Below are 25,179 nucleotides of genomic sequence, written 5' to 3'. Positions count from 1 at the left end.
TTTTAGGTTTACTTCAGAGAACTGGATCTAGAACTGGAAAGCATCTTAGAGGTCATCAGTACACTTTTTTTTTTTTTTTTTTTGCAGTATAGTATGCTGGAAAGGGTACTGATTTTGGAGATTCAGAAGACCAGATTTCAAATTTTGACTTTGCCACTCAGTAACTGCTGCCGTATGTCCTTAGCAAATTCATTTCATGTCTCTGGGCAACAGTTTTCTCATCTATTAAATAAGAAAATTAGGATAAATGACTGTGAGTGCCTTTCAGTGCCAGATCCGTTACCTTTTATCCTAGATGGGTCCATGCCTGCTTTAGTTGTGCTTTTGTTGGAAGATAGGGATATATTTGTTATCTCAAAATTGGAAACTTGAAGTTTTTAAAATCTAATAGAAATACTGTCTCTTGCTTTTTGTTTTCTAGTGACATTTGGGCTTTAGGTTGTGTCTTATATGAGATGTGTACACTTAAACATGCAGTAAGTATGGTTTTTTTTTTTTTTAATACTTCTAAGTTTATATCAAATTCAATTTAATTTTCAGGACTTTTGTCCTTTGGCATCTTTTAAATGTTGGCAGAGCGCTGGTGATAAATTTTTTTGTTGATCACATTTTTGGCATAAATTTATTTTTTATTAGTCATTAGTATTAGATATATAGTTATCCCTTCTGTATTGAAACTTTCCCCATCATGGTTTTGCTATATTGCAGATCAGCATAAGGAATTATATAGGAACTTTAAGGAAGTTTATAGAAGCCACATGTGGTGACACATGAAGGCCAGCAGATGAGTCAGAAATGCATAATACATATCGACCCAGATTTTAGAATAAGGTACTGTAAGCATCTCATAAAAGAAAAAGAAAAAATTCAGATATCTTCTCTGGTATAAATGAAGGGCCAAAAAATTTTGTGCAGATTTTTCAGTTTGTGGGGGTACCTTGCTTCTATAACCCCTATGATGTGGAAGAGATAACTAGTCTTTTTTCTAAGTTTAAACTATATTTTTATTCTTTTAACAAATTTTTTACCAATAGATAGAGAGAAGTATAGGGCCTATGTGACTTCATTGGTCTAGGGAACTTGTTCTACCAATGCAGGTTCCAGAGCACTGAGCAATTAAGTGAGTTGCAGAGGTAGTGTCTGAGGTGGGACTTAAATGGAACCTAGGATTCTTGAATTCTAAGGCAATCTCTTTGTCTCCTCTGCCATGCTACCTTTCATTTAACTCTGGAACTGAATTTAAAGTTATTAAAGTTAAGAGTGACTGCTGACTAAGTAAGAAAATCCTAATTCCCAGGGATACTAGAAGGATGAAAATGTTACTATTATCATTGTAAAAATTATAGTCTCTCAGCTATGTGTAAATATCTTCTAAGCTTTTTTTTTTTCTTTGTTCAAATTTTAATCTCAGGATTATATCTTCCATTCATACTGTTATTTCTATAGAATGGTGCTCTCAAATCCATTCCTCTCTCCACATCATTTTTTCATCTAAAACTGACCTTTTATGTAACCAGTGAATGACACTGGGCAAAGGTATACTCATATTTCTTTTTCAGAGACTTTTTATAAAAAGGTAATTATAGCCAAGTGATAAAGAGCAGCCATTATTAACAAAGTATGGTAGAATCAGATGGCCTTTGCCTTTCTTAGTCACATTTTGGATAAAATTGGAATGGGTGGGGTTTTTTTTTTTCTTTTTCATCCCATTAGCTATGTCATTCTCTGCTAAAAGAAAAAAGAAAATTCAATACCTATTTCCCTTGATTCATTTTCTAATCTGGCAGGGATTGAGTAAGTGGAAATGTCCTGTTCCTTTCTAATCTACCAGCCATTTGCAGATTTGTTTAGTCCATTCAAATCCTTCAATGCTCTCCCATTAAGCTGAAGACTTCCAATATGGGACACATGGAAAACCAGTTGTAGTATCATAAATTTCTTCTTGGTAAATTGGTTATCTCTAATTAGGATTGAGTTTTATAATTTAGTGGAGTTTTTGTTTTTGTAAGGTTTTGTTTTGGTTTTTGCTGTTTCCTTTTATTGGTAGGAGTTAACCTAAACAAAAAGAAAAGAAACAAGTTGCATTAGAGAATAATAGGGGAAAAAAAGTATATTTCTCTGCTTTTAGACTTTTCTAGGATATTCTTGAAAGCTTCAAAATGTATAAATCAAATTATTTAAAAATTCAGTTGCACTGACTAAATAAATCCTTTACTAAGTACCTTTGTTAAAGTATACCCAAATAATCACTCCTGCCCCAATTTATATTTCATTGAGCTTTCTTAATGCAGGACAAATTTGGTTTTTATTATCTTGAAAAATGAAGCTTAATTTTCCAATTTTCCTTTGATCTCCATGAACTGGAGACTATATTTTGTCTTTAGAATATTTTTTTTATCATTGATAGAGATCTCAGTTCATTCCTGTCTTTTCTACATTTATAGTGCTACAATTTAAGCCTAATGTTAGTAATATTAACACAAAACAATCAGTTTAAATGAAATCAGGGCTCTAAAATAACATCTTGATTTCAATTTTATTGGGGGAAAGAAATTTGGAGAATTTTAGAGAATCAGCCTTTGCCAAAAATCTTTCTGGCTATATGCTGCAGGTGCCCACGTAAGAATTGCCTACTTCTAGCTGGAAAGGCAAGATTCATACATTACCTTTTGTACTAGAAAAAAACATGCTAATGATTTTGCTACCTTTGGATAATACTTTATCACTTTTTCTGAGTTATAAAATCAGATTTTGTCAACATAAGTTTTTCACATTGATTAAATATTTAGTCTTATCCTGTCACTTACTGAATTAAAAAAAAAAACACAGCTGAATATTACCATTTGCTTTCATTAGAAATTGCATCATATTCTATATGAAATCCAGAAACAGTGAAGCAAGTATGTTTTTCATTAAAGAACTCATGAGGAATTGAATATTTGAAAGGAAATTCTATTAATAGTCTTAAGTTTATGGGAACATAGGAAAATAGTTATAGTATACGGCTAATACAAATGTAGATTTTACATGATTTCACATGTATGGTGAGATATTGCTTGCTTTCTCAGTGAGTGGAAGAAGGACTAGAAGGATGGAAGTTTAAAACTCAGAATTAAAAAAAAATTAAATTTAATTGAATATAGGGGAACAGAAAATAATTGTTAGTAAATGAACCTATTTGGCCTGTTTATTTACATTTTTTTCCTATAATTCCAGTTTGAAGCTGGCAATATGAAAAACCTGGTACTGAAGATCATCTCTGGATCTTTTCCTCCTGTTTCCTTGCATTATTCCTATGATCTCCGTAGTTTACTTTCTCATTTATTTAAAAGGAATCCTAAGGAGAGACCATCGGTTAACTCCATATTGGAGAGAAGTTTTATAGCCAAACGTATCGAAAAGTTTCTTACACCTGAGGTATGTTTTTGATTTAATCAAATTAGATATAACATTTAATAAATTGCTGGTTCTTTATAGGTTACAAACTATGCAATGTTTCTTTACATTCTCTGAAGTGAATTAAACTGATATTTTCTAAAATTGAAACAAAAAGTTACAACTATTGCATTAGTATAGCAATTCATAAATTTTTTTAGTCCCATTCTTTATGACTCTTGTGTATGTGTTTCCTTAAATCTGCCATGGGGAATCTGCACAGCATGCTAAATGGTCTTCCTTTAAATATCTTGAAACATCTCATGAATATCATTCAATATGGCATGGTTTCCATCCGTTACATCTTTCATTGTGTTACTGTTCCATCTTTTTCCCTCCCTTCAATTTTACATTTTTATAATATATTCTTAATGTTGCCTTTCCTCTGCCCCATTTATTATATCCTGCTGCTTGCTTAGGCCCATTCTGTACTTCTCCATTCCGCTTTTGAGTGTCCTTCAAATTTAGAACTTAGATATTTTATGAGTTGAAGCCAAATAACATCACCACAAGAATTTTAGTATAATAAAACAGAGAGTGGTTTAGATTTATTAAGTTGTGGTGTAAGAATTTAAATGATTGCCATGCCAGTATAAAGTCTTATAAAAATCTTTCTTTTGATTTTCTTGTGTGTATGTCACTTGATTTGTATTTGTTAAATTTTAGGAAATAAAATCTGAGTGACTCCATTTTTCTTTCAGTTTCCCATTTCTGCTGTTGATAGATTGCTTAAAAAGATCTGCTTATAGTTTTAATTGTATATCATTTTCTGAATTCTGTTATAGGCTGTAATTAATTTAGATATTTGCTTTAACAAATCAGTGGTGTGACTCTAAATAAATAGCAGTTTGGAGAATGAATCCCTCCATCAGTAACAAGTAGTTTCATGTCTGTTAGAATACAATCAGTTTTTTTTATTATTTGGTGCTAATCACATCCAGTGCTTTCCAGCTTTTAAGAAATATATTCATTTTATATAGACATGAGTTTTCTGTGTAGTTTGTAACTCTTTGGTCTCTCTCATTTTTTTATTCCTGAAGCATATTTTCTGACATATTTTTTATCATCCTTCACTATAACTATATTTGCATTGAAGTATTACCACAGGCAAAATATATGGTGGTTTAATTTGGAGGGTTTTATCAAGGTCTTTGTAGAATTTCTCTATCCTTTTATCTTTTGCCACTAGTTTTTATGCATAAATTGGTGAAAGATTTTTAAAAATGCTTATTGTGAAAATTGCAGTATAGAATGGCCAATATATCATGCTGTATTTATTGCTGATCTTAGGGTTTACCAGCTCTAACAATTTCTGTTATTTGCTGTTTCATCCTTCTATTTAGCTGCAACTTCCTTTTATCTCTTGGTTATATTTATAATAACTTTTCTTTCTTTCTTTTTTTTTTTTTTTTTTTGCTGAGGCAATTGGGGTTCAGTGACTTGCCCAGGGTCACACAGCTAGGAAGTGTAAAGTGTCTGAGGCCGGATTTGAACTCAGGTCCTCCTGACTTCAAGGCCGGTGCTCTATCCACTACGCCATCCAGCTGCCCCATAACTTTTCAAGATTAACAGTTTAGTCCCTGCAATAATTTATCCACTTCTTGGTCACAGGATAATGATCTCAAATGGTGTGTATTACCAGCTAAAATGATGTTCTTAGGAGATTCAAAAATTATGTTATTTTTAGCACACTCTACCCTTTGGATCCCCCTCATCTGTAGATTACATGACAGAGGATGGAGGATCATTTTGAAGTTTTCTTTATTTCATGAAATGCCATGGCCTAAGAATTCATAACCAAGTGGTGACCAGCTCTCTGGTGATAGCCTCTTCCACTCTAACTAAATTAGACCTCAAAAAATAGACGTATTCTATTCCTGTAAATACCCTGAACTTACCAAACTTGTGCTTTTTGTGCTCACTTATACACCCTGATAAGGAATAAGAGTAGGATGCTGTAGGGGTTCCATTTAGTATGTAGCCTGAATATTTTTTTCTTTTAGCATCTAAATTCTTTTTTTTTTATTTTTAATTTTTTTGTTATAGCTTTTTATTTATGTTATATGCATAGGTAATTGTACAGCATTGACAATTGCCAAACCTTTTGTTCCAATTTTTCCCCTCCTTCCCCCCATTCCCTCCCCCTGATGTAAGGTTGACCAATACATGTGAAGTAAGTTAAAGCATATATGTCCTAACAGTTATTTTGCTGTACAAAAAGAATTAGAGTTTGAAATAGTGTACTATTAGCCTGTAAAGGAAATAAAAAATGCAGGCGGGCAAAAATAGAGGGATTGGGAATTCTATGTAATGGTTCATAGTCATCTCCCAGAGTTCTTTCATTAGGTGTAGCTGGTTCAGTTCATTACTGCTCTGCTCTATTGGAACTGATTTGGTTCATCTCATTACTGAAAATGGCTAGGTCCATCGGAATTGATCATTTTTTTATATAGTATTGTTGTTGAAGTATATAATGATCTTCTGGTCCTGCTCATTTCAGTCAGCATCAATTCATGTAAGTCTCTCCAGGCCTTTCTGAACTCCTCCTGCTGGTCATTTCTTAACGAACAATAATATTCCATAACATTCATATACCACAATTTATTCAGCCATTCTCCAATTGATGGGCATCCACTCAGTTTCCAGTTTCTGACCACTGCAAAGAGACCTGCCACAAACATTCGTGCACATACAGGTCCCTTTCCCTTCTTTAAGATTTCTTTGGGATATAAGCCCAGTAATAACACTGCTGGATCAAAGGGTATGCACAGTTTGATAGCTTTTTGAGCATAGTTCCAAATTACTCTCCAGAATGGCTGGATGTGTTCACAATTCCACCAACAATGTATCAGTGTCCCTGTTTTCCCACATCCCCTCCATCATTCCGCATTATCTTTCCCTGTCATTCCAGCCAATCTGACAGGTGTGTAGTGTTATCTCAGAGTTGTCTTAATTTGCATTTTTCTGCTCAGTAATGACTTGGAACATCTTTTCATATGTCTATAAATAGTTTCAATTTCTTCATCTGAGAATTGTCTTTTCATATCCTTTGACCATTTATCAATTGAAGACTGGCTTGATTTCTTATAAATTAGAGTCAATTCTCTATATATTTTGGAAATGAGGCCTTTATCAGAATTTTTGACTGTAAAAATATTTTCCCAGTTTATTGCTTCCCTTCTAATCTTATCTGCATTAGTTTTGTTTGTACAAAAACTTTTCAATTTGATGTACTCCAAATTTTCTATTTTGTGATCAGTAATGATCTCTAGTTCTTCTTTGGTCATAAATTCCTTCCTCTTCCACAAGTCTGAGAGGTAAACTATCCTGTGTTCCTCTAATTTATTTATAATCTCATTCTTTATGCCTCGGTCATGAACCCATTTTGACCTTATCTTGGTGTACGGTGTTAAATGTGGGTCAATGCCTAGTTTCTGCCATACTAATTTCCAATTTTCCCAGCAGTTTTTGTCAAATAGTGAATTCTTATCCCCAAAACTGGGGTCTTTGGGTTTGACAAAGACTAGATTATTAGTTATTGGCTATTTTGTCCTTTGAATCTAATCTATTCCATTGATCAACTAGTCTATTTCTTAGCCAATACCAAATGGTTTGGTAACTGCTGCTTTATAATATAATTTTAGATCTGGTACAGCTAGCCTGAATATTTTTTAAAAATCACTTCTTTTACAAAATGAGAACAGGGTGATGCTTTTCAATTCAATGTGGCTAGAAGGAGAAACCACAACTTACAAGAAATTGAGTAGATCACAAAAGACAAAATTGACAATTTCCATTTTTATTTAAAAATTTTAAACAGAGTTAGAATAAAAAGATAAGCCATCAAGGTTATAGCAGGTAAGAAGAGTTGGGAAATCTTTTCATTGGATATCTCCACTAAAAATCTTATATTTAAGTTACATAGAGAATTGATGGAAATATATAAGAGCCATTCTGTAATAGACAAATGGCTCAAAATTATCAAAAGTTTTTAAAAGAAGAAATATAGTTGTTGAACAATTATATGAAAATATTATTATTTTAAAATTATCACTAATAAGGTAATATAAATTAAGACAACTGTTTATCTCTTGCTACAATTTAAAATTGACTACAAAAATGGAAATAATAATTATTCACAGGGCACTAAGAAAGGAGTATAATAATATAGCTTTGAAGTTATAAGTTGGTACTTCATTCTGGTTAACAATTTGGAGCTATCTTAGTGGAGTGATTGAATTGCTTGTACCCTTTCAGCCATAAGTCTAATAAGAAAGTCAAGCAGTTCCCACATGCACTGAGATATTCACAGTACTTGTTTCTACGGTACCAAAAGACTAGAAACAAATATTTGAGAATATTTGAACAGCTTGTGGCATATGAATGTAGTAAAATATTATTCAGCAATAAGAAATGAATTTGAGAATAGAGGGAAAAAATAGGAAGATCTGTAGAGTGAAAAAAAATTTAAAAATAGATACAAGAAGCAGTATATATGGTGATTGAAGTAATATAAATTAAACAATATATCAAAATTGAGATTAATTACAATAGCCAATGTTGATTCCAAAAGGCACTTTTTCCTTCTATTGGTAGAGAAGACATGTGGACTATAGATGTCAATATTGCATATGCTATCATATGGGGGTCACAGCATTAGATTGTTTTTGTCGTTACAAGGAAAAATTTTTATTGCTCTGTGTGTGTATGTCTATAAGTAAAATGTTTTGTTGATGATCTTATGTTTTTGTATCATAATCATTTCTGGTTAAATCATTCTTCCTTTCTCCTTTACTCTTTTTTTTTTTAATTTTTATTTAATAATTACTTTATATTGACAGAATCCATGCCAGGGTAATTTTTTTTACAACATTATCCCTTGCACTCGTTTCTGTTATGATTTTTTTCCCCTCCCTCCATACCCTTCCCTAGATGGCAAGCAGTCCTTTATATGTTTCTCCTTTACTCTTAATCTAGAATAGAAACCCAACAAAATACATGATTCAGAATATAAGATTTAGTGATCTTATATGACAGTGTACATGATATTCTGCCTATGTAATCCCCCACTTGTGCTTTAGAAAGAAATTCTTTTTTTTTTTTAAGAATAACGTTTTTATATACTTTTTTCTCATTTTCATCTAAGCTTATTGCTGAAGAATTTAGTTCCAGAGCATTTCACAAATTTGGAGCTCATCATCTACCAGGTAAACAACATGTCTTCAGATTCTTTTCATTTTTAAAAAATATCTAAAACTATAGTACAATTTGAACTAGTGGATTCTGTAGCAAATGTTACTGTTATAGATCCCCTTTCCAATATATTATAGGGAACTGATTTAAATTTGTTAAATTGAATCATTCCTCAAATGATAAATGGTCAAATGTTAAGAATAGGATATAAGAAAATACTGAGAGGTTGAGGAATTAAAGGTAACAGAGGATAAAAATAGTGATAAGAGTTGTAATGCATAGAGAAAAATTGAATTATAAAAGAATATGATCAGATAAAGGTATTTTGGAGTTTTAAAACATTGATTTGGAACAACTATAGTGATAGCAAGAGCAAGAGTATGTAATTCATGTGGAATAGAGGAACAAGTCATGGAAGATGTGTAAATTGCTGAAGTAGGAAATTAGCCTATTTGAAGGAATTTCAACAAATACATTGGAAGTTCAATCTTAATATACTGCCACAATGCAGAACAGATCAGAATTTAAACATTTATGCCATTCAGTGGTCACCTGATCAGGAATACATGAATTATTTATTGTTGAAATCAAAATATTTTTGTTATTGTTGAGGATGCAGAGATACTAATTCAAATTATACTATAGTTAAATTAAATTATTTTAGACTTGTTTTTGTCTTTTAGACAGGTCAGTCAGTAGTAAAATACGGAGTTATTTCTGTCATCTAGAGTCTAGCAATAGATAGATCCTCACAATAAAACCATGTCTTACAGACTATTTTATAGCAAAGTAGTTTTTCATCCTTACATCAAGATCCTTTGGAAGATGTAGTAACAGAAATTAGTTTGTTCAGACAACATATGAGGCATACAACAGAAAGTTTTGTTTGCGAAAGGTATTTACCTGTGATGGAGGAGATTCAGCTCCAAGCTTAAGGAGGGATTCTTGGTGAAAGAATAGGTGCTGCAGATGCTCCTGTTTACAAATATTTGTTATGTTGATAGTAAGTAGCATCAGAACACTGTAGAGTCTTCTAAAAGAAATCTCTCATCACACAATGATACTTGGTTTGTTCATCTGCAAGGAAAAGCTAAGTGGATGAAAAATGAGTGCTGCCAAGATTTCAATGGATACCCTTCAGAGGCAGTTAGCTCACATTGGTCAAGAATCTAGTATGGGCCAATCATTCTGCTGAGCTCTACAACATGTATATCTTGTACTGACTGTACAGATGAAAAGTGAACTGAGTCCAAAGTTGAGCAAAAGAATAGGTTACCAAGTCACTTAATCCCAACTGCCTCAGCAAAAAAAAAAAAAGGAATAGGTTACCAGAATTGCTTTTAGTAATGGCAGAGCTCTTTAATGGATGCCAGGCTCTCCATGAAAACTGGGGCCTATCTTTTTAATACTTAGATATTACAACACTTATTTTACTTGTGCATTTTCCTTTCAAGAATTAAACGTGAGTATCAGAAATCAGTAAAAAGGGGTGTGATACCTTTGTCAAGGAGCCCTAAAGAGTAGGAAAATGAGATTCCAAGAAATTTTAAAAGGAAAAAAAATATGGAATGCTCATGAGGCATAATTAGGGGATGTCAAGTTACTAGAGTACTTCCCTAACATTCCTGTGGTTTTGAAGAAAGTAAAAAAGGTTTCTAACACCCTGAGTTACTGTCTTCTGCCAAACTTCTGGTAGCATATGTATAGTAATACCTTATGGACAGGTTTGAATACGCGGAAGCCGCCTTATGGGAGGGAATTCCTGAATTAGTGAAATTGCCAATCCATTCACTTGGTTTTCCTTCAGTTAAGTGCTGAAGTAGGGATTAATTGAGAATCTTTATTCCTTACTCACAAATCTTCTGTACTAATTCATCTTTTTAAAGTTATGTCATAGTTATTACTAATGATTCAGTTAATATTTAAGAACATAACAAATTGATAGTTTTTACATTAATAGCTAATTATTGTGGTTTGTAAATTGTCCTTTCTATTGAAATTTGGTATTTAGTTACCTGAATATATTTCTCTTGTGAGGTATATGGCTTTGTTGTTAGAAGAAAACAGCCATCATCATCATCATCATCAACAATTATTATTCAGTATTAATTGTGTTGTAGCTTATATACTCGTCATTAGTTATTGAATTTTTGTGTTTATGACTTTAGATTGATTTATATGAACTGGAAGCAAGTATGTTTTGTTTTGTTTTTAAGTAAAGGGGTCTATAAGTTAGAAATTAAGTGATTAAAATCCAAGAGTTACAGCCTGAAAGAATTTTAATTAAAATTGTGATATGAAGAGTCCCTTAAAAAGAGATTTCTTTTTTATATAATTTGTGTCTTTGTCCTTTTTTTTGTGTAGCCAAAAGAGCTGCTCAGGGACAGATCGTTGCATCTCCTATTCCTGCACAGAAAATTACAAAGCCTGCTGCTAAATATGGAGTGCCTTTAACGTATAAGAAAGCAATTGAAATGCCTAAAAAATTCCATGATAAGAAGCCACCTTCAAGATGCAAACAGGTACAACTATCATAATAAACAGCATTGTTAACACATTTAGGTTTTTTAATTTTTATTTCTTTTTTATTTTTCTCTATCATGTCCCTTTTTTCTTTTCTCAATCAGCCAACCCTTGAAACAAAGATTCAAAGAGTTAAAAAAAAGTCTAGTAAAACTAACAAGCTCATCAATTAAATTTGATGTTAAATGTGGTATTCCCTACCCAGAGTTCCCTTTCTTTGCAAGTAAGGAAAGTACTTGCATTTTCATATCTTTTGTCTGAAGCCACTCTTTAGTTGTCATAATGTTCTTTACATTTACATTATTGTCAGTATATATGTTATTTTCTTGTTTCCATTTACTTTGTGTAAGTTTATACTATTCCCCTTTGTATTTTTCACAAATACACTTTTTTATAATGCAGTAATATTGCAGTGTATTCATATGCCACAATTGTTTTCTAGTTGGTGGGATTCTACTTTGTTTCCAGTTTTCTGTTTTTACGAAACAGTGCTTCTATCTATATTTTAGTATTTATGAGATCTACTTCCTTGAAATGTATGCTTGCCAATGAAATCTTTGGGTCAAAAAATGTGGATACTTCATTTACTTTCTTGGTATAATTCAGCTTACTTTATAATCATTAGACTAATTTGCAGCTCTACCTCTTGATTTCTGCTGTTTTCCCAACATTTATTATTCCTATTTTTTTTGTCATCTTTTCTAGTTTACTGGGCAAAAAGTTAAATCTTAGGATTGTTTTGTTTTGAACTTCTCTTATTCTTAGGATCATGTTTCACATTGTTATAATAGTTTATAATTTTTCTTTTGAGAACTATTTTTAGAACCTTTGAATACTGCTCGCATATATGTTCACATTTTCTATATATCTTGGATATTAAACTCTTATCAGATATGTTTTATGTAAAAGTTTTAATTTTATGTCATCAAGAAATCTTTTTCCTCTTTTATAATTGCTTATAAACCTTATTTTGTTAACAATTCTTGAATTGTGAAAGGTACTTTATTTGGTTCTGTTACTTGAATGGTTTCAATTCTAAGCTTATTGGGATATGATGGTTGATGTTGGTTTAGATTCAATTCCTGCTAAACTGTTTTCCAATTTTCCTAATAAATCTTATCACATAGGAAGCTATTCCCCAAATGATTTGTCAAAATTGGGTTATTACAGTGACTGCTTTTGATTCTTCTTGTATTTGTAAACTGCTCAACACAGTGTACCTGTCATAGAGTAAATGCTCTATAAATATTTATTTACTTATTTAAAATTTTTAATCAGTATCAGATATTTTTTATGATGAGTGTTTTACAGTATAATCTGAGACTTTGAAATGCCATTCCCTATTTATCAGATCCTAAACCTTTTGTTTCTACAAATGAATTGTTATAGTATTGTCAGACTGTATAAAGTATCTTCTTTTTTTTTTTTCTTAATTATTCATTATAGTCTTAAATCTATAAGTGATTTTAGGTAGTATCACACTTTTATTATGTTGTCATGACTTTGCCATAAGCACTAAATTTTCTGTCAATTATATGAATAATTCTTTTTTCTTTTTTTTTTTAATAATTATAACTTTTTATTGACAGAACCCATGCCTGGGTAATTTTTTACAACATTATCTCTTGCACTCACTTCTGTTCCGACTTTTTCCCTCCCTCCTTTCACCCCCTCCCCCAGATGGCAAGCAGTCCTTTACATGTTAAATATGTTGCAATATATCCTAGATACAATATATGTTTGCAGAACCAAACAGTTCTCTTGTTGCACAGGAAGAATTGCATTCAGAAGGTAAAAATAACCCAGGAAGAAAAAACAAAATGCAAACAGTTTACATTCATTTGAGTGATTCTTTAAAGAACATTCTGTAATTGTATCTAAGCAGTTTTTGACCATACCTTAATAGAATATTTCCCAGATACTTAAAAAATCCATTCTTTTGAATGGGATTTTTCCTTTCGATTTCCTGTTGAATATTTCTTATTACTATAGAAAAATGTTTTTTTTATTTTTATAAATTTATTTCATGTCCTTTTACTTTACTAAAATTGTCTTGAGTAGGGTTGGGTTTTTTTTTCTGAATTATCTAGATCTTTCTAGGTTAGTCCTCATGTTTTCAACAAATAAGAATGGTCTGTTCTGTTTTTGCCTGTTTGTGCATTATTGTCCTATTGTAGCGTTCCTAGAATTAAATCAATGTTGGGAAGAAAGGGAACCTTTGATTTATCTCTGTATTTTATAGAGAAAAATTCTATTGTCTTCACATCATAGATAATACTAGTATTTGTTTTTAAGTATGTAGTTTGAGGCAAAAATAGTCATTCTGTGACTTTGTCTTCATAGGTTTCAATTTGATAGGGTTTTTTCGTTTTTCTCTTGTTTTCCTTTGTTATTTGGTTGAGTTTTTGCATAAACTGATGTGGTATTTTGTCAGAAACTTTTCTTTTATTGATAAAATAATGTGATATGGATACTTTTGGTTTTTGTGATTTTTTTCCTAATTTTTAATTGTCCTTATATCCTTGGTATAAATCCAGTTTGAATATAGAGAATAACTTTTTGAACATATTGCTATAGTCTTTTAATCAAGATTTTATTTTTTTTAATGTTTTTCCCAGTTATGCAGTTTTTTTTACATTTGTTTTTAAAACTTTTGAGTTCCAGATTCTCTCCTTTCTATCATCCACATCCACCCTTATCTGACATTGAGAATGTATATGTGAAGTTATACAAAACATAACCAGGATTTTGCTTTAAAAATTGCTATCAGTGATATTTATCTATATGTGTTTCTATTTGTTTTATCCTTCCATTGTTTACATATTAGGATGATGTTTTCTCATAAAATGAGTTTAATGATTTTAACCTCAATTTTTGAAAATAAATTTAGTATAGGAATTAATTTATTTCTTTTTTCATCTTAAAGCTTTTTATTTTCAAAACATATGCATATAATTTTCAGCATTCACCCTTGCAAAACCTTGTATTCCAAAATTTTTTTCCTCCCTCCCAAATCTCCTTCCCTAGACAGCAAGTAGTCAATATATATTTAACATGTACAATTTTTCTATACATAATTCCATATTTATCATGTTGTACAAGAAAAGTTAGATGAAAAAGGGAAAAAATGAGAAAGAAAACAAAATGCAAGCAAACAAAAAAAAAGCAAATATGCTATGTTGTGATCCACATTCAGTTCCCGCAGTCTTCTCTCTGGGTTTACATGGTTCTCTTCATCACAAGACCAATGAAACTGGCCTAAATCATCTCTTTGTTGAAAAGAGCCATATCCATCTGAATTGATCATAGGATAATCTTGCTATTGCTGTATACAGTGATCTCCTGGTTCTGCTCATTTCACTTAGCACTCGCCAAGCCTCGTTAAAATCATCCTGCTGATCATTTCTTATAGAACAATTCATAACATTCCTATATCATAACTTATTCAGTAGATGGGTATCCACTGAGTTTCCAGTTTTCTGTTTTTACGAAACAGTGCTTCTATCTATATTTTGGTATTTATGAGATCTACTTCCTTGAAATGTATGCTTGCCAATGAAATCTTTGGGTCAAAAAATGTGGATACTTCATTTACTTTCTTGGTATAATTCAGCTTACTTTATAATCATTAGACTAATTTGCAGCTCTACCTCTTGATTTCTGCTGTTTTCCCAACATTTATTATTCCTATTTTTTTGTCATCTTTTCTAGTTTACTGGGCAAAAAGTTAAATCTTAGGATTGTTTTGTTTTGAACTTCTCTTATTCTTAGGATCATGTTTCACATTGTTATAATAGTTTATAATTTTTCTTTTGAGAACTATTTTTAGAACCTTTGAATACTGCTCACATATATGTTCACATTTTCTATATATATTGGATATTAAACTCTTATCAGATATGTTTTATGTAAAAGTTTTAATTTCATGTCATCAAGAAATCTTTTTCCTCTTTTATAATTGCTTATAAACCTTATTTTGTTAACAATTCTTGAATTGTGAAAGGTACTTTATTTGGTTCTGTTACTTGAATGGTTTCAATTCTAAGCTTATTGGGATATGATGGTTGATGTTGGTTTAGATTCAATTCCTGCTAAACTGTTTTCCAATTTTCCTAATAAATCTTATCACATAGGAAGCTATTCCCCAAATGATTTGTCAAAATTGGGTTATTACAGTGACTGCTTTTGATTCTTCTTGTATTTGTAAACTGCTCAACACAGTGTACCTGTCATAGAGTAAATGCTCTATAAATATTTATTTACTTATTTAAAATTTTTAATCAGTATCAGATATTTTTTATGATGAGTGTTTTACAGTATAATCTGAGACTTTGAAATGCCATTCCCTATTTATCAGATCCTAAACCTTTTGTTTCTACAAATGAATTGTTATAGTATTGTCAGACTGTATAAAGTATCTTCTTTTTTTTTTTTTTCTTAATTATTCATTATAGTCTTAAATCTATAAGTGATTTTAGGTAGTATCACATTTTTATTATGTTGTCATGACTTTGCCATAAGCACTAAATTTTCTGTCAATTATATGAATAATTCTTTTTTCTTTTTTCTTTTTTTTTAATAATTATAACTTTTTATTGACAGAACCCATGCCTGGGTAATTTTTTACAACATTATCTCTTGCACTCACTTCTGTTCCGACTTTTTCCCTCCCTCCTTTCATCCCCTCCCCCAGATGGCAAGCAGTCCTTTACATGTTAAATATGTTGCAATATATCCTAGATACAATATATGTTTGCAGAACCAAACAGTTCTCTTGTTGCACAGGAAGAATTGGATTCAGAAGGTAAAAATAACCCAGGAAGAAAAAACAAAATGCAAACAGTTTACATTCATTTGAGTGATTCTTTAAAGAACATTCTGTAATTGTATCTAAGCAGTTTTTGACCATACCTTAATAGAATATTTCCCAGATACTTAAAAAATCCATTCTTTTGAATGAGATTTTTCCTTTCGATTTCCTGTTGAATATTTCTTATTACTATAGAAAAATGTTTTTTTTATTTTTATAAATTTATTTCATGTCCTTTTACTTTACTAAAATTGTCTTGAGTAGGGTTGGGTTTTTTTTTCTGAATTATCTAGATCTTTCTAGGTTAGTCCTCATGTTTTCAACAAATAAGAATGGTCTGTTCTGTTTTTGCCTGTTTGTGCATTATTGTCCTATTGTAGCGTTCCTAGAATTAAATCAATGTTGGGAAGAAAGGGAACCTTTGATTTATCTCTGTATTTTATAGAGAAAGATTCTATTGTCTTCACATCATAGATAATACTAGTATTTGTTTTTAAGTATGTAGTTTGAGGCAAAAATAGTCATTCTGTGACTTTGTCTTCATAGGTTTCAATTTGATAGGGTTTTTTTGTTTTTCTCTTGTTTTCCTTTGTTATTTGGTTGAGTTTTTGCATAAACTGATGTGGTATTTTGTCAGAAACTTTTCTTTTATTGATAAAATAATGTGATATGGATACTTTTGGTTTTTGTGATTTTTTTCCTAATTTTTAATTGTCCTTATATCCTTGGTATAAATCCAGTTTGAGTATAGAGAATAACTTTTTGAACATATTGCTATAGTCTTTTAATCAAGATTTTATTTTTTTTAATGTTTTTCCCAGTTATGCAGTTTTTTTTACATTTGTTTTTAAAACTTTTGAGTTCCAGATTCTCTCCTTCCCATCATCCACATCCACCCTTATCTGACATTGAGAATGTATATGTGAAGTTATACAAAACATAACCAGGATTTTGCTTTAAAAATTGCTATCAGTGATATTTATCTATATGTGTTTCTATTTGTTTTATCCTTCCATTGTTTACATATTAGGATGATGTTTTCTCATAAAATGAGTTTAATGATTTTAACCTCAATTTTTGAAAATAAATTTAGTATAGGAATTAATTTATTTCTTTTTTCATCTTAAAGCTTTTTATTTTCAAAACATATGCATATAATTTTCAGCATTCACCCTTGCAAAACCTTGTATTCCAAAATTTTTTTCCTCCCTCCCAAATCTCCTTCCCTAGACAGCAAGTAGTCAATATATATTTAACATGTACAATTTTTCTATACATAATTCCATATTTATCATGTTGTACAAGAAAAGTTAGATCAAAAAGGGAAAAAAATGAGAAAGAAAACAAAATGCAAGCAAACAAAAAAAAGCAAATATGCTATGTTGTGATCCACATTCAGTTCCCGCAGTCTTCTCTCTGGGTTTACATGGTTCTCTTCATCACAAGACCAATGAAACTGGCCTAAATCATCTCTTTGTTGAAAAGAGCCATATCCATCTGAATTGATCATAGGATAATCTTGCTATTGCTGTATACAATGATCTCCTGGTTCTGCTCATTTCACTTAGCACTCGCCAAGCCTCTTTAAAATCATCCTGCTGATCATTTCTTATAGAACAATTCATAACATTCCTATATCATAACTTATTCAGTAGATGGGTATCCACTGAGTTTCCAGTTCCTTGCTGCTACCACCACAAAAAAGGGCTATTACAAATATTTTTGCATAAGTGAGTCCTTTTCTCTCTCTTTTTGTTTTTAATGAAGTCTTTGGGACAGTAGAGATACTGGCTCTAAGGGTATATATAGTTTGATAGCCCTTTGGGCATAGTGTCGTGTTGTTTCTGTAGAAGGTTGAATCAGTTCACAACTTCACCAACAATCATTAGTATCCCACTTTTACCACATTCCCTCCAACAAAATTAACTTTTTTAAAAGTTTGTTTTATTTTACTTGCAAATCCACTAAAGCAGGTTGTCACAAAAAAGAATTCTTTTTTTTAATGTGTGTGTGTATATATATATATATATATATATATTTTTAATTATAGCTTTTTATTTACAAGATATATGCATAGGTAATTTTTCAGCATTGATGGTTGCAAATCCTTTTGTTCCAACTTTTTCCTTCCTTCCCCCCTACCCCTTCCCCCAGATGGCAGGTTGACCAATACATGTTAAATATGTTAAAGCATAAGTTAAATATAATATATGTGTATTATATTGGACATGTATATATGTCCAAACAGTTATTTTGCTGTACAAAAAGAGTCAGACTTTGAAATAGTGTACAAATTAGCCTGTGAAGGAAATCAAAAATGCAGGTAGACAAAAATAGAGGGATTGGGAATTCTATGTAGTGGTTCATAATCATCTCCCAGAGTTCAGTTTATTACTGCTCTATTGGAACTGATTTGGTTCATCTCATTGTTGAAGAGGGCCACATCCATCAGAATTGATCATCATATAGTATTGTTGTTGAAGTATATAATGATCTCCTGGTCCTGCTCATTTCTCTCAGCATCAGTTCATGTAAGTCTATGCACGTCTTTCTGAAATCTTCCTGCTGGTCATTTCTTACAGAACAATATTCCATAATATTCATATACCCTAATTTATTCAGCCATTCTCCAATTGATGGGCATCCACTCAGTTTCCAATTTCTGGCCACTACAAAGAGGGCTGCCACAAACATTCTTGCACATACAGGTCCCTTTCCCTCCTTTAATATTTCTTTGGGATATAAGCCCAGAAGTAACACTGCTGGGTCAAAGGTTATGCACAGACAAAAAAGAATTCTTAAAAGTCATCTATTTTTTTTTGAAAATACTTCTTTGGGGGCAAGTAGGTGGCACAATAGATAGAGCACCAGCCCTGAAGTCAGAAAGACTTGAGTTCAAATCTAGTCTCAGATACTTAACACTTCCCAGCTGTTTGACCCTGGGCAAGTCACTTAACCCAATTGCCTCAGCAAAAAAAAAAGAAAAAAAATTTTTTTATTATCCTTATTTTTTAAAATAAGAATATTTTTAAAAATTTTAATGCACATTGCTTTATGAATCATGTTGGGAGAAAAAAACCAGAACAAAAAGGAAAAACTATGGGACAGGAAAAACAAAAAAAGAAAAAAGAAGTGAACATAGCATGTATTGATTTACATTCAAGCTCTATAGGTTTTTTTTTTCCTGGATGCAGATGTCATCTTCTATCCCAAATGTATAGGATTGCCTTGGATCACTGAACCCCTGAGAAGAACCAAGTACAAGTTATATTGTTTTTTTAAAAGGCCGTTTCCTCAAAGGGAAAGGGTGATAGTGAGAAGGGCAAATTGAGGAAGACAATAATCAGAAACAAAATGCTTTTGAGGAGGGTCAGGGTAAGAAGAGAGAGAGAATAGAATAAGTAGGAGGAAATATAATTAGCCAAAAAAATTTTGAAGCAGTTTTCTCTGATAACAAAGCCTCATTTCTTTTTTCTTTGTTTTTTAAGTTAAATCTTTTTATTTTTCAAAACATGTGTATGTATAATTTTTTGACATTAACCCTTGCAAAACCTTGTGTCCCAATTTTTCCCCCCTTCCCTAGATGGTAAGTAGTCCAATATATGTTAAACATGGTAGAATCCAATATATGCATACATATTTATATAATTATTTTACTGCACAAGAAAAATCAAATCAGATCAGAAAAAAAGAGAAAGAAAATAAAATGCAACCAAACAACAACAAAAAGAGTGAAAATGCTATGTTTTGATCCATACTCAGTTCTCATAATCCTTTCTCCGGGTGTAGATGGCACTCTTTATTACAAGATTATTGGAACTCATCTGAATCATCTCATCGTTGGAAAGAGCCATTTCCATCAGAATTGATCATTGTATAATCTTGTTGCTGTATATAGTGATCTTCTGGTTCTGCTCATTTCACTTAGCATTAGTTCTTTTTTTTTTTTTATAATAACTTTTTACTGATAGAACCCATGCCAGGGTAATTTTTTACAGCATTATCCCTTGCATTCACTTCTGTTCCGATTTTTTCCCTCCACCCCCTCCCCTAGATGGCAAGCAGTCCTTTACATGTTGAATAGGTTACAGTATGTCCTAAATATGTGTGCAGAACTGAACAGTTTTCTTGTTGCACAGGGAGAATTGAATTCAGAAGGTATAAATAACCTGGGAAGAAAAACAAAAATGCAAGCAGTTTATATTCATTTCCCAGTGTTCTTTCTTTGGGTGTAGCTGCTTCTGTCCATCTTTGATCATTTGAAACTGAATTAGCTCTCTTCATTGAAGAGATCCACTTCCTTCAGAATACATCAGAATACAACAGTATCATTGTTGAGGTATATAATGATCTCCTGGTTCTGCTCATTTCACTTAGTATCAGTTCATGTAAGTCTTGCCAGTCCTCTCTGTATTCATCCTGCTGGTCATTCCTTACAGAACAATAATATTCCATAACATTCATATACCACAATTTACCCAACCATTCTCCAATTGATGGGCATCCATTCATTTTCCAGCTTCTAGCCACTACAAACAGGGCTGCCACAAACATTTTGGCACATACAGGTCCCTTTCTGTTCTTTAGTATCTCTTTGGGCTATAAGCCCAGTAGAAACACTACTGGATCAAAGGGTATGCACAGTTTGATAACTTTTTGAGCATAATTCCAAATTGCTCTCCAGAATGGCTGGATGTGTTCACAATTCCACCAACAATGTTATCAGTGTCCCTGTTTTCCCACATACCCTCCAACATTCCGCATTATCTTTCCCTGTCACTCTGGCCAATCTGACAGGTGTGTAGTGGTATCTCAGAGTTGTCTTAATTTGCATTTCTCTGATTAATAATGATTTGGAGCATATTTTCATATGTATATAAATAGTTTCAATTTATTTGTCTGAGAATTATCTGTTCATATCCTTTGACCATTTATCAATTGGAGAATGGTTTGATTTCTTATAAATTAGAGTCAATTCTCTATATATTTTGGAAATGAGGCCTTTATCAGAACCTTTGATTGTAAAAATGTTTTCCCAGTTTTATTGTTTCCCTTCTAATCTTGTCTGCATTTGTTTTGTATGTACAAAAACTTTTCAATTTGATATAATCAAAATTTTCTATTTTGTGGTCAATAGTAATCTCTAGTTCTTCTTTGGTCATAAATTCCTCCCTCTTCCACAGGTCTGAGAGGTAAACTATCCTATGCTCTTCCAATTTATTTATAATCTCATTCTTTATGCCTCGGTCATGAACCCATTTTGACCTTATCTTGGTGTATGGTGTAAAGTGTGGGTCAGTGCCTAGTTTCTGCCATACTAATTTCCATTTTTCCCAGCAATTTTTGTCAAATAATGCATTCTTATCCCAGAAACTGGGGTCTTTGGGTTTGTCAAACACTATATTATTAAAGTTATTGGCTGTTTTGTCCTTTGAACCTAACTTATTCCATTGATCAACTAGTCTATTTCTTAGCCAATACCAGATGGTTTTAGTAACTGCTGCTTTATAATATAATTTTAGATCTGGTACAGCTAGGCCACCTTCATTTGATTTTTTTTTTCATTAATTCACTTGAAATTCTTGACCTTTTGTTTTTCCATATGAACTTAGTTGTTATTTTTTCTAGTTCATCAAAGTAGTTTTTTGAGAGTCTGATTGGTATAGCGCTAAATAAATAGATTAATTTAGAAAGTATTGTCATCTTTATTATATTTGTTCGCCCAATCTAAGAGCATTTAATATTTTTCCAGTTGGTTAGATCAGACTTAATTTGTGTGTAAAGTGTTTTGTAGTTTTGCTCATAAAGTTTCTGATTTTCCCTTGGCAGATAGATTCCTAAATATTTTATACAATCAGTAGTTACTTTAAATGGAATTTCTTTTTGTAACTCTAACTGTTGGGTTTTGTTAGTGATGTATAAGAATGCTGATGACTTATGTGGGTTTTATTTGCAACTTTGCTGAAAGTGTGGATTGTTTCTAATAACTTTTTGGTAGAGTCTCTGGGGTTCTCTAAGTATACCATCATATCATCAGCAAAGAGTGATAATTTGGTTTCCTCATCGCCTATTCTTATTCCTTTAATCTCTTTCTCAATTCTTATTGCCAAAGCTAGCATTTGCAATACAATATTAAATAGTAACAGTGATAGGGGGCAACCTTGTTTCACTCCTGATCTTATTGGGAATGGTTGCAGTTTGTCCCCGTTACATATGATGCTTACTGCTGGTTTTAAATAGATGCTACTGATTATTTTAAGGAAAAGTCCATTTATTCCTATACTCTCAAGAGTTTTTAATAGGAATGGATGTTGGATTTTATCAAATAGCATTAGTTCTTGTAAGTCTCTCCAGACCTCTCTGAGATCATCTTGCCTAGTCATTTCTTATAGAACAATAATATTCCATAACATTCATAGACCTTAACTTATTCAGCCATTCTCCAACTGATGGGCATCCACTCAGTTTCCAGTTTCTTGCAAAGACTCATTTCTCAGACATAGAGGGAAGTAAGTCAAATTTATACAAATAAAACTCATTCCCCAATTGATACATCATCAAAAGATATGAAATTTTCAGATCAATATTCATATGAAAAAATACTTTTAATTCATCACTGATTAGACAAATGAAAATTAAAACAATTCTGAGGTACTACTATACCCATTAGATTGGTTAATAGGACAGAAAAGGAAAATGGCAAATGTTGGAGGCAGTGTAGCAAAAATGACGCATTAATGCACTGATGGTGAAATTGTGAACTGATTCAGTCATTTTATAGAGCAATATGAAACTATGCCCATAGGGCTATAAAACCACACATATTTAGCAATTTTGACTTAACAGTATCACTACTTGAATTCTCCCAAAAGAGAGATATATTAAAAATAAAAAAAGGAAAAGGATCCATACGTACAAAAATATTTATATCTGCTTTTTTCTCAGGACAAAAAAACTGGAAATTGAGGGGATGCTCATCAGTTGGGGAATGGTTGAACACATTGTGGTATGTGATTATGATAAATACTATTATGCTGTAAAAAATGATGATGAGCAGGATGCTCTCAGGAAAAACTTGAAAAGACATCCATGAACTCATGCAAAGTAAAATGTACTAAGTACAAAGTAACAGCAATATTGTGAGATGATCAATTGTGAATGACTTAGTTCTCAGCAGTGTAGTGATCTAAGACAGCTCTGTATGACTTATGATGAAAATAACTAAACATCTCCAGAGAAGGAATTGATATGTCTGAATACAGATTGAAATATACTTTTTTGTTTGGTTGGTTTATTTTTTGTTTTGTTGAGGCAATTGGGGTTAAGTCACGTGCCCAGGGTCATACAGCTAAAAAGTGTTAAGTGTCCGAGGTCCATTGAACTCAGGTCTTCCTGACTTCAAGGCTGATGGTCTATCTACTGCACCACCTAGCTGTCCTGAGGTATACTTTTTAAACTTTATTTTTCTTGATCAGTACAGGAGTCCTATGTTTTCTTTTACAAAATGACTTTCATGGAAATGTTCTTCATTTCACATATACCTTCTCAACAAGGAGAAAATCTGGAAATCAAAGTTTTAAAAATAAATGTTAAAATTTGTTTTACATATAACCTGGGAAAAATAAATTACTAATAAATAATTGGGGGGAGGGGTTGGGGAGAGGGCGTGATGAACCAGATAACACTTAGAGAAAAAATACTCAGATATTTCTTGCTATGTTTATTATATCATTTGTATTCTTAATTTTTTCCTAAAATTTTGTTGTTATTTTAAGTGGTTCTTATAACATTTGTTTAGTAATTTGCTACAGCTCTAATCATAAAGAATTATTCACATGGCTTTATCATTATTCTTTTAGTGAAACCAATTAACATTAAATATCACTCTAAGTATTTAGGCCTTCTTTGCTAGTAAAATATTTCAGTTGTAAAAAAAAAAGATAATAAATCATTTCTTCTTACTGAGGGAGAAAAAAGGCCATCTCTCTCCTCCTTCCATTCCACACCATACGATAAAATTATGTTCTGCTTTGTCAGAATAAGTTTTTGTTGTCTTTTACTATTTGGAAAAAAATCATTCTAAGCTTTCTCTTTTTAAAATCTGTTTGCTGCATAATCTTGGGTGATTAGTATTCTGGTTCGTTGGTACTTGATCTTTTTCTTTGGGGGACTATTTTTTCTCAAAGTTTTGGAGCTTGGCTGTCATTTTTCTGGGAGTATAAAATTTAGTGTTTCTGGTGGTGTCTTCTGAATTTTATTTTCCCTTTGGTTCTATTAGTTCTTGCTGGTTTTCTTTTTTTATTTATGAAATATGTGGCAATTTTTTAAAATCACTTTTTTTTCAGGGAGTGAATAGTTTTTTAAAAAATTTATCTTTCCTTGTCTTGTTTTCCAAGTTAATTGGTTTTGATAGAAGATGACTCAAGTTACCATCATAGGTGTCATTCTGAACTTGCTACTTTCTTCTGCCCCACATAAAAAACTCTTGTCAAGTTCTCCCCTCCCACTTCCCCCTGGCTTTCTTAGTCATATAAGCTAAAGTCCAACCTTCTCTAGGAAGTCTTTCTTTTTTTTTTTTTTTTTTTTTTTTTTTTAATTTTAAATTTTTTTATTTAATAATTACATTATATTTACACTCATTTCTGTTCCGATTTTTTTTTTCCCCTCCCTCCCTCCACCCCCTCCCCTAGATGGCAAGCAGTCCTTTATATGTTGGATATGTTGCAGTATATCCTAGATACAATATATGTTTGCAGAACCGAACAGTTCTCTTGTTGCGTAGGGAGAATTGGATTCAGAAGGTATAAATAATCCGGGAAGAGAAACAAAAATGCAGATAGTTCACATTCGTTTCCCAGTGTTCTTTCTTTGGGTGTAGCTGCTTTTGTCCGTCATTTATCAATTGAAACTCAGGTCTCTTTGTCAAAGAAATCCACTTCCATCAAAATATGTCCTCATACAATATCGTTGTCGAAGTGTATAATGATCTCCTGGTTCTGCTCATTTCACTTAGCATCAGTTCATGTAGGTCTCTCCAAGCCTCTCTGTATTCATCCTGCTGGTCATTTCTTACAGAACAATAATATTCCATAACATTCATATACCACAATTTACCCAGCCATTCTCCAATTGATGGGCATCCATTCATTTTCCAGTTTCTAGCCACTACAAACAGGGCTGCTACAAACATTTTGGCACATACAGGTCCCTTTCCCTTC

General features: G+C 31.9%; 1 protein-coding gene across 8 annotated transcripts in view; it reads left to right on the top strand.

Moving 5' to 3' along the window:
• The window catches only part of NEK1 (NIMA related kinase 1), a 155,588-nt gene that overhangs the window by 33,211 nt on the left and 97,198 nt on the right, over nucleotides 1–25,179 (top strand). For all 8 annotated transcript variants that reach the window (XM_051966368.1, XM_051966366.1, XM_051966365.1 and 5 more), the window contains exons 9-12: nucleotides 422–476; nucleotides 3,217–3,417; nucleotides 8,582–8,642; nucleotides 10,993–11,150. In XM_051966368.1, coding sequence (XP_051822328.1) covers nucleotides 422–476; nucleotides 3,217–3,417; nucleotides 8,582–8,642; nucleotides 10,993–11,150 — 475 coding nt within the window. The remainder of the gene's footprint in view (nucleotides 1–421; nucleotides 477–3,216; nucleotides 3,418–8,581; nucleotides 8,643–10,992; nucleotides 11,151–25,179) is intronic.

The sequence above is a fragment of the Antechinus flavipes genome, chromosome 6, assembly GCF_016432865.1.
Source record: "Antechinus flavipes isolate AdamAnt ecotype Samford, QLD, Australia chromosome 6, AdamAnt_v2, whole genome shotgun sequence".
NCBI classification, from domain to species: domain Eukaryota; kingdom Metazoa; phylum Chordata; class Mammalia; order Dasyuromorphia; family Dasyuridae; genus Antechinus; species Antechinus flavipes.
The sequence above is the reverse complement of the archived record's forward strand: the minus strand, read 5'-3'. Positions and strand labels throughout refer to the sequence as shown.